Genomic DNA, 10,827 nt, shown 5'->3' with positions numbered 1-10,827 from the left:
AGGCAGTTTTGGCTCTGGATTGCTCGTCTAGTTCCATTTGCCAAAATCCTTTACAGAGATCTAGTGTAGAGATAATGGTTGCTGCCCCCAATAACTCTAACATTGCGTCTACCCTAGGCATAGGATACGCATCTGGGACAGTAATTTTATTGATTAGCCGAAAATCAATGCAAAACCTTGTCGTTCCATCTTTTTTCGGAACCAGGACAATACTTGAGGCCCAGGGACTGATGGATTCCCTGATCACTCCTAATTCCAACATATCTTCCACCTCCTTTTTGATCTCATTCAAAACTTTCCCATTCACACGGTACGGAACAGATCTGATTGGGGCATGATCTCCAGTATCAATGGAATGTATAACTATACTGGTTCGGCCAGGTTTGTTGCTAAAGAGATTCCTATAGGTTTTCAAAACTCTCAGAATCTCCTCTTTTACTTCTTCCTTCACCTCCTCTGACCATTCCACTTGATCTACCCCTCCTTTGTCTTTACTTTCCTGTACCAAATCTGGAAGTTCAGGCCCACTTCCCTCAGGGAATAAGGTAACTTGCAACACCTGTGCATCCCTGGTATGGTAAGGCTTCAACATATTTACATGAACCACTTTGCTTTTGTTTAATTGGTCTGTGGTAATTACATACGTCACTGTGTCAAGCCTTTCTCTGATGGTATATGGTCCTTCCCAGTTAGCCTGTAATTTGTCATGTTTCCTGGGTATGAACGCCATAACCATATCTCCCACATCATACACACGTTCCCTGGCTGTTCTGTCATACCAGTAACGTTGCTTCTCCTGTGCTTGACTCAAATTCTTTTCCACCACCTCCATCATTGATGTTAATTTATTGCAGAATTCCAATACAAAATCTACTACAGATGTTTTGTACTCTCCCAGGGTTCCTTCCCATGAATTTTTTAATAGTTCCAAAGGTCCCCTCACTTTTCTAGTGAACATGAGTTCAAAGGGTGAGAAGCCTGTTGACTCCTGAGGGACTTCTCTGTATGCAAATAAGAAGCATCCCAAACGTTCATCCCAGTCTTGTGGGTGATCTTGAACATAGCTTCTGATCATGCCCTTCAAAACGCCATTGAATCTCTCTGTTAACCCATTAGTGGTGGGATGGTAAGTAGTGGTCTTTAGATGTTTTAGACCACAACATTTCCACATACATTGCATCACTTCTCCCATGAATACACTGCCTTGATCCGTCAGCACTTCATGAGGGAAACCCAGCCTCATAAAGATCTTTAATAAAGCCTCTGCCACTACAGGGGCTTCCACGGATCTTAGTGCTTCTGCGTCTGGGTACCTGGTGGCAAAATCCACCACCACCAATAGATATTTCTTGCCATGCCTTGTGGGTTTGGAAAAAGGGCCCACCAAATCTATTCCCACTCTATAAAAGGGTTGTCCAATTATAGGAAGGGGCTTTAAGTGTGCCTTAGTCTTTACTCCACTTTTCCCCACCTTTTGGCATATTCCACAAGATAGACAATGTTGTTTTACATCTTTGGAGATGTTTGGCCAATAATAGTGTGCAGCCAATCTCCTCTTGGTCTTTTTTATTCCCAGATGTCCTGCACATGGGACATCGTGGGCTACCTCTAGCAATCTGGTTCTGTATTTGCTAGGTACTATTAATTGCTTCACTGGTTCATATTCATCCTTTCTCTCAGCAGGCATCCACAGCCTATATAAAATCCCATTCTCACACACAACTTGATTCCTCAGTTTGTCAGTGAAAGGAATCTGTTGGGTCAGAGCTTGTTCCTTTATCTGCTTCAAACTTATATCTTTTTGCAGCTCTTCCCTGAATTGAACTGCCTCATCATTATCAGAGACCACTTGATACAGTTTGTCTCCTTCAGCAGACCTGCTAGTGGTGGCTATGGTGACCTGAGGCTGGTTAACAGATTCCACCCTGTTTGTTTCAGCCCCCCTTAATATGGCTTCTTTTTCTCTGCCAAGTTGCTGTCTGGTCACTACATAGATCTTTCCTTGGGCGCCCATTACATCCCTTCCCAGTATTACTGGTTCTTGTTGCTGGGCATTAATGCCTACTTTATATCGGCCCTCTCGGCCTCTCCAAGTCATATCCACGAGGGCCACAGGCAAACTTTCTGGTTGACCCCTCACTCCTTGGATAGTCACAGTTTCCTGAGGTAATATTACCTCAGATTTTATTAAATCTGGCCTCAGTAATGTCTGAGCCGCACCAGTATCAAGCAATGCCCAATAATTTGCCCCTTGTACACTCACTTCCTCTCTCAGACTTGAATCAAGGTCTGTTACTTCTGTCCAGTTTATCTGGCAGAACTGAACCTTTTTCGCTGTTTCTAAAGCCTTGGGCTCTGTTTTCACTGCCCTTGTCTGAGCAGGATTACTAATGGGGTTGGCAACCTCACATTGAAAACGTAGGTGCCCCGGTCTACCACATTTGTAGCATAATTTCTCCTCACTTTTAGGGTACACAGATCCACTCTGGGGTGTCCTGTGCCCTTCAGATTTTAATGGAGGACTCACTCTCTGTGGTACCACATCCCTTCTGCCAGCGTTATATGGTCTGGGTTTAAAATCTCTTGATGTTTTCCCCACCCAGCCAGTTCTGTTGGAGGCGAAGTGATCCGCCATCTCTGCGGCCTCCTGCACCGATGTAGGGGAACGGTCTTTGACCAGGAGCCTTATTTCTGGTGGTAACTGATCTTATAATTGATCCAATATCATGAGGTTTTTCACCTCCTCCACAGACTGAGCTTTTGCACTTGTCAGCCATTTCCCAAATATGTCCATCAGTTTTGCCCCCAGCTCCACGAAAGACCTCCCTGTCTGTATCTGGCAGTTTCTGAAAAGCTTTCTAAAATAATCTGGCCCCAGTCTGAATCTTTTAAACACTGCTTCTTTGAATTCAGCATAGGTGACGGGCCTGTCTGAGGGGAAATATTGGTATACCTCAGCCAATTCCCCTTTAATCAGGTTTGATAAATACTGCATGTATTTATCTTCAGGTAGCCCCCACAACTGAGCTGCTTTTTCCAAAGGTGCTGAGGTAAATTTGAGGATCTTGACCAGGCTCATAGACAGCAAAGTCCTTTGGAGTAATTTTTATTTTTGCTCCATCTCTGTCCTTCCTTGTTTCATCAGAATGAAACTTCTCTCTTTCCAATTTTAATCTTTCCCCTTGTATCTCCGCATCCACTCTCATTCTCTCAGTTTCCATCCTTAATCTCTCAGTTTCCAACTCCCTCTGCTTGTCTTTTTCCTCAGCCTCCATCCTCAATCTCTCAGCTTCCAACTCTCTGTTTTTCCTTCTCTGCACCTTCCATCCTCAATCTCTCAGTTTCCATCTTCAACTTCTCTCTCAAGTACTCTATATAAGCGGGATTGCTTAAATATCCTTCTGGGGTCTCTTCCCTGACCGGTTGTTTTTGCTGGGCAGTAGCAAATCCTATAAGTGCTACCCTCAATTCATCTACCCCTTTACCCTCGTGAGGTAAATTGAATGTTATGCACTTCTCCACCAGCTCCTCTCTTTTCATTTTTATGTATTCAGCCATGGTGTTTGAGTTCACTCACTCTTTGCCACACACTCTTTGCCAGTCACTCTCACAAGTAATCTTGTTTTGTTATTTCTGTTTGCCACACAACTATTAGGGATTGTCTAGTATTCGTATCTCACTGCTACAGCCAACACCTGTGACGTATTCTCCTGTGTTCGTATCTGGATTCTCTGTTGTTCGTATCCCACCGCTACTGCCACCACCTGTGAGGCATCCTTCCCTGGCTCTCCCTGTCAGGTTCCTACCTGCTCGTGGTTACTGCCTGTCACTAGGCACCACCAGGGACTCCACCAGTCCAGACCGCTCTCTCTTATGGTTTCTCTCCCCGCTCTAGCACAGATCTCAACAGATCCCCCTGCTAGGCAACCACCAGTAACGTCCCAATACTAGTATTCCCAGAGACTCTGAATACTGGTATTGTTATTCTCTTCACCGCTGCCACCATTTGTTACAGTTCCCCTTCAGCCTTGGTCATTACCTTACCCTCACTTCTGGTCTGTGAAACCCCAGCCAAGAATCAGGCCTTTGGTAAACCAAATTAAGTATTTATTACAGATAACAAAGCTAACAAGATTAACAAGATTTCTTCTTAAGGCACATAAGCATATGGTTTTACTCAATACTAATCCGAACTCCACCTCCCTCCTGGTAAACAACTCTCTAAACCCCACCAAGCAACCCACTCAGTTCTCTTCTCCCCCCAGATTCCACTCTCACTCCTCCCTTTATACATTCAGCCATTTTAAACACTCAGCCAATCATCTCGCATTCTACTGCCCATTCACCCCCCCTCCTCTTTCACTCCACTTACCATGTATCTTCTAAACAACCAACACTTACCATATATACATTAATATAGGAACATCACAGTGAGCAGTAAAATGCAAATAAGTGCACAGCTGATAGACTATTAATGCTGAGTAGTGCAGAGAAGGACAACACTATTCAAAAGCATTAACTGATTACTTCTCAAAAGCATTAACTGATTACTTCACATGTTCTAGGGCCGAGGGCTGATCTTTTAGAAAGTAGGTCCCATGGACCAGGACTTAATTGCTGTAAATGCAGCCTATCTACACACAGTTACCCTAACAAAAGATCCTAGCAACTGTGCACTAATCTGTATTTTACAGCTGTATTTACCATCAAGTCCTACAGTTTGGAATTAGTAGGAGAGCATCCAGGTCGAAGAGCATTCCTTCCAGATAAACTTGAGGCCCAGTATAACAAAATAAGACTTGTTATAAAATGTTATTCTGCTAAGGAAGGGTTAATAGAATGCTAGGAGGTGTGGAGGATCTAAGGCTGACAGGTGGGAGGATGTGTGTGAATGAGAGTTCCAAGTGGGTTTCAAAAAGCAGTTGGTTTTGACAGTTAGAGGAGACAGGTAATTGACTTGGAGGAGATATCAGGGATTGTGAAGTGAACATCTTGGTGGAGGGGCTGAAGTGTTGAAGAAGGGTTTATTGTAGTTAGAGGGGTAGGATAGTAGAAACAACAACATCATCTTTGTTTTAAAAATTCTGCTTGTATTTTTAATAATAATAATAATAGTAATAATAATGCCAATTGTACTGACAGTCTACACCAGTGGTCGCCTTTTGGGGAGAAAGGTAATGGGGTGAAAGCTTGGGGTTCAGAGGTCATATGTGACCCAGGCTAAGGCAGACTTCCCAGGGAGATCTAAGCACAGGAAATCAGGAGATGGAATCCCAGAGACATACAGGAACGTCACACCCAGCACCTTTTTCAAAAGCCTACAAGGCTACACTACTGTAATGTGTCCTATGTGAGACTGCCTTTGACTCTTCCAGAACTTCAGCTTGCATCACAGATGAGCAGGAGAAAGCCAAAGAGCTTTGGCTATGGGGCGGTATATAAATTTAATAAATAAATAAATATAAATAAATAAATAAAGGCTAATTTCCACGCCATTCAGATTCAGCTTTTTAAAAATGTATTTACTTAATTTCTACCCCAATTTGCAATCCATGTGGACACCTCTTACGAAGTAAAATTAAACTCTAAGTCATTAAAAACTATTCAATTAAAACCACCTAAGTATTTATTTATATATACATACAAAAAGTCAGTACTTTCTAGTGCCTTGAAACCCTCTCCAAATTGCCATCCCTATTTAGGCTCCTTCCCTCCCACCACCACCCATCACTCACTTCTTAAATGGAACATCAACCCAAGGTTTAAAGCATGTACACCTTTGGAATCCACTCCTGTGCATGTTTAATACACAAATACGTGCCAAGTACAAATATCTACTCTTTGCAGACATTTTTTTATCACCCCCAACCTTCAAGCCCCTTCCTCACTTTTTATCCCGTTTGGAAAAAGCCCTTTCCCCTAGACATCTGGGGGGGGGGAAGAGACACTTCTTTTTTTAGCTTGTTTCTCATTTAATGGCCCACCTATTCCAAGGAAAGTCATTTCCAGCTAGAATCCTCATCTTCTCTTAAAAAGCAATGAGCCATTGCTCTCCCTTCCTTTTCCAATATTTGCCCCTGTGGGAAAAGTAAATGGCTGCTATTGAGGGCCCATGAAACAAAGGCAAAAATATGTCCTCTATCACTGCCAGCAAATAACCCAGCCCCACTGATAGAGACTCCAAGGGCTGCAATGCGTGTTTGTATGTTATGAACTACACCCTTGAGTCCTTCCAATATAATGTCAGTCACTCTCTCCCACTCATATTCATGGGCATTTTGCTAGACGCATCCATCTCCATACAGAACATACATTTCCCTAACTTGCTTTGCCATACACCATTTCCAGTCTGTTGTGTTGTCGGGGGGGGGGGACACCACACAAGCTCAGCTTGACTGAAGATGGAAGCTGGGATCTGAAAATGTGATTCCCACCCCACCCACCCCCATTGCAATTTTTCAATTGCTTGGTCATCTGGAGGAACATGGATCCAGAAACCTCTCTTCACAGCCCAAATCCTACCATCACAAGAAGAATTGTGCATGTGTGTGTTCAATGACATAGCTGACAGGATCGCTTCAACCTACAAAGCCCTAAATAGTTCATCCTCTGAATCTACCTAGTTCAATAGCTATACAGATCCAACAAAGAACAAGCTGATCCCCAACTACATTAAATGAGTGTAACAAACCCCTACCTACTCTTTTTCTAAGGGAAAACAGCTGGAAGGGGGGATTTGGAGCAAGCAGAAAAGTTGCATGCATGCATCTGTACATATTCTTAACTCTTTCCCCATCTGCCACTTTTCTGCTAAAATTCCATCCCCCATCAGCATTCCTCCCCATGGAGTTCCAGATGCATGTTTATCTTTGAAAATACATTCAGATGGGACAGGGCTATACAGCAGGATTGAAATAAATACATAAATAAATAAGCTCCTTGGGGCAGAGACCTATCATCTGTAAAATGCCATGCACATTGTATAAATAAATTTTTAAAATTCCAACTATGCTCAATTTACATAATTTATGCAGGTCACAGAATCTGAAGTTACCCTGGCATAAGATTTGGATGCTTGGTATATTGTCTGACCTGAAGCAGGAGAAGGGGAACAACTATTGGTTGTTTCCGTTCCTCAAACTATGGATGGAAAATCTGGGATGGCTTTGAGTGAAATCCCCAAATTACATGGAGTCTGACTGACATGCCAGACCCCGAAGGAGACTCTTAACAGACAATCCTTTACCCTGATTAGCTTTGCATTCATGGTTACAGATTCTTCATTTCCCAGGCAGAGAAAGCCACCTTGAGGAGAGGGACTGCTGTGTTTGGGGGCCTAGAGCTGACAGCCTGTTTCTGGCGCTCTGTGCTTTTTCTGTATCCAGGGGCAAAATTACTCAAGGCTATGTGCTGTCTGGTTGCTAACTAGCAGGGACACTTGCTAAAGCTCCTTGCTAAACTGTTGCTGAATGGTGTAGCCCAGCCATTGACGGCCACCACTTATGCTGTAGCCGGTGCTCTCAAAAAGCCCAATAGCTGCCTTAGTGACTACAGAGACCTGGGCCACTAAGAATTTGAAGCCCTGTGCGCGCGCCTGAGTCTCCAGGAAGCTGATCAGAGAGCGACCCACGCCAGAGTGCCGGTACCAACGGTTGACAGCCAGGCGTTTGAGCTCGGCAGTGCGTGGTTCCCCACCACAGGGCTCCAGAGCCACACAGCCGCACACATCATCCTCATCATACACAGCTACCCACAGTCCGCGCTGGCCTGCACTGTAATAAGCATGCAGATGCTTCAGGTCCGGCGAGCGCCAAAGCAGAAGCTTCAGAGCCACTACGGTAAACAGCACTGGCAGCACAAGTGCCACGACAAAAGAGTTCAGGAAGAAGCGCAGGCCGCTGCTCACCACCGCCATCAACAGCAAGGCCAGTGGCCGTGTCAACACAAACAGTATCAGGCGGTTCTCTGTATCCTTGAATCCATCCTGGTGGGGAAGAAAAAGAAAGGCAGTACAAAGTAAGAATCGTAGAGCTAGGAGGGACACAGTGAACAATTGCACCCCACCCTGAAACAGGACAGGCTGCATCTCTTAACATATCCCTCACTTTACCTAAAAACCTTCAAGGAAGGAAATTCTACAGCCTTTGTAACAATATAGATGGAGCTTAGAAAAGGCTAAAGACACAGACAGCACCAACTGAAAGGCATCGTTTGGACAGCAGGACTGTCACATAAATAGGGAAAGTCGTTCTGCCTCAACTTCTCTATAATGCAAATCCTAATTGCCTGGCAAAGTTTTGACTAAATAGTTATCCTCAGCTGGAAACAGACAGCCTCCGTAAAAGTAAAAGTTGACAGATGGTTCCAGTGGGATGAACTACACTCTCACTTATGAGGTTTTCTTCCCAATGATTAACCAAACTCTACTTTGGGATAGATAACATAATTGCTTATTGTTCAACCCTTGATAAAAAGGTGATCAGTTGCTCCTCCTCTTCTTGCTAAGGTCACATTAATATTTTTTTTGTAATGTTGCAAACATTATCTCCTCAGTCTTCTTTTTCCTCTAGGGTTTATACTCACAATTCAACCCATATAATTCAGATGGGGGTAGGAAGGTGCTTATTCCAGGAGAGGAGCAGTTACATGAAATAAAGTTGTATGCTGAACAGATAATTCCAGAGCAGAGGCTTTCAAAGATTCTTTCAAAGAACCCAGCCCATACACTGTAAAACACATCCCTCTTAGTTCATGTGGGACACTGGTTGGGTTTTCTAGTTACCCTGCACAAACTGGGGCAGTTTTCTAGAACACACAAAGTTCTCCTACAATATGCAACTGCTCTAAAGAGGGAGGTGTGGCGTCCTTCAGATATTGTGACTACAACTCCCATCAGCCCCAGCCAGCATGATCAGTAGTAACAGGCTCCCTTCCTCCTCTTCCAGAAGCCCATCTTACCTTCAGAAGCTCCAAGACAATTGATGTCTCATCTTCTCTCATTTCTCTGATGGTCAGTTGTTCAGGCTCCAAGGTAGGCATGTTGGCAGCCAGTAAATGGCACCTTCAAAAAGGGAAAGCTCAGATGCTGTCTGATTTGTCCTTGATGAGAGGCTGGGAGGGACAAAGAAAGAGTCTCCAACTAGCATGTGCCATCCATCAGAGCTCAACCTGCCACCCTGGCTGGGGAGACTCTTGCACAAATGGGGCAATTTTTTTGTTGAAGCAGCACAGAAACCCCAAGGGAGGTTGGAGGGAGAAAGAATCCTTTTCACATTCCTTCCTAAAAGAGGAGGGGGGAACCAAGCTAACATAAACATAGAAGCAACAACTAGTGGTACAACAGCAGCAAGGGTTGAAAACTATTTTGTTTTGGTTTAGCTCCTTTACATTTGCAAAAACTCATAACTGCCCTCCTGCATTTTCATGCTGTTCAAGTGCCAAATTTCTGAGTTTTTCATTTAAATGCACAGCAACCCTGATAAGAAAAGAAGCTGGCAACTCAAAAAGTCAACCGGGACAACTACTATATACTATAATGTAAACTATTCAACCAGTAGAGTTGGAAGGTATATTCTTGCTCAGCTAGATTCATTGAATAGCCTTGGGCAGTCTTTGGTTTTAGTTCCCAGCTGTTAAATAGGGACCATATGCCTCATGGGGTCGTTTTGAAAAGAAGTAAGCCAAAGAGCATGCCATGTGATCCTTTTATTGTATAATACTTACATGCACACTTTTAAGTAAGGGGTTGCTATTTTACCCGCAGCTGTCAATTCCCAATTAAATTCCCCACCCCCTATTCCATATGCAGCTGAGCAAGTAGCCAAAATAGATCTTCCGCTGGAAGACCATCACCGTTAATTTAAACCACATACTGTACTGTACAGGCAAAATAATGTAACGCCTGCGTTTTTCCGGCCCGCCCCTTCCCCTCCAAGAGAAAAGACAGATCTGCAGTAAACTTCAGTCCGTAATGAACTGACCCGGCAAAATAATAGCCCTTGCAGCCACACCCCTCCACAAAAATAGAAACGCCCAATTTCGTACGGAGTCTCTCACAAACACCGCTACACACATAATGGACTCACCCAGCCTGTGCAATGTAGCTGTCTTTACCCCTGCATAAAGGAGCATGGGATTTCCCACTACCTCCTACATCTCTCCCCCCGCCTTCTTTTTTTAGGAGGGAGAACAAAAGCTTCGCCCCAAGGCCCGCGGTTCAAACCTTTCTACCTCCAGTGCCTCACTCCATATGCGCATGCGCCGTTTCTTATCTCTTCAGTCCCCTTCTTTCCCTACGCAGCCCTTAGCAACAGTTGCTAGGGGGGAGAAACGAGGTCTTTAGGGCTTCGAGAAGCCTGCCATATAGTCGCATAGCATCCCAAAGCCATTTTCTTCCCAGGCTTTGCCTTTTTATGGAAGAGAAAGGGCAACACGGAGAGTAGGCGGTCACCATCCCTTTTGTATTGTTTAGGGAAAGGCCTGACTTTCCTTTTTTTATGGTATGGATCTTGTACTGCATGAGTCTGACAGGCAGGAATTCAGCGGGTAAAGCTACACCAAGAAATAGAGATGAATCTGGGGAAAGCTTATTCTGTTGGTGTCTCCTATGCAGCTGTTACAAACAGAGCTTCTGCCCATAATGCAACTGCTGCTAATTATTCTATCAATTTTGTTGACTCTAAAATGAGGCTTATAAATATTTTAATAATAAATAACTCCTAAGAGTTTTGTTTTAGCTTCTTTTTGAAGTATTGCATGAACTATTTATTTGGATTGAGTTTGGAGAACTTATTAAGATAACACAAAGATGGGATTTTATTGTATTGA

At 43.8% G+C, this 10,827-nt stretch overlaps 1 protein-coding gene across 4 annotated transcripts; it reads right to left on the bottom strand.

The window, feature by feature from the left end:
- Positions 1–4,001: 4,001 nt before the first annotated feature.
- On the bottom strand, positions 4,002–10,392 carry NAT14 (N-acetyltransferase 14 (putative)). 4 transcript variants are annotated; one of them, XM_061588086.1, is made up of 3 exons: positions 10,086–10,392; positions 8,959–9,280; positions 4,002–7,984 (listed from the first exon to the last, which is right to left on the bottom strand). In XM_061588086.1, exons 2-3 carry the CDS (start codon positions 9,037–9,039, stop codon positions 7,442–7,444), a joined length of 624 nt encoding a protein of 207 aa, XP_061444070.1. In that variant the 5' UTR covers positions 9,040–9,280; positions 10,086–10,392; the 3' UTR covers positions 4,002–7,441. The 4 variants fall into 4 exon arrangements, with proteins under 4 accessions (XP_061444070.1, XP_061444071.1, XP_061444072.1 ...); XM_061588087.1 differs by having other exon boundaries at positions 8,959–9,111; XM_061588088.1 differs by lacking the exon at positions 10,086–10,392 and adding an exon at positions 9,724–10,033.
- Between the last annotated feature and the right edge of the window lie 435 nt (positions 10,393–10,827).

Source organism: Rhineura floridana, chromosome 11, assembly GCF_030035675.1.
Source record: "Rhineura floridana isolate rRhiFlo1 chromosome 11, rRhiFlo1.hap2, whole genome shotgun sequence".
NCBI classification, from domain to species: Eukaryota; Metazoa; Chordata; class Lepidosauria; order Squamata; family Rhineuridae; genus Rhineura; species Rhineura floridana.
Note: the sequence above shows the minus strand (reverse complement) of the source record. Positions and strands in the feature narration are given on the sequence as shown.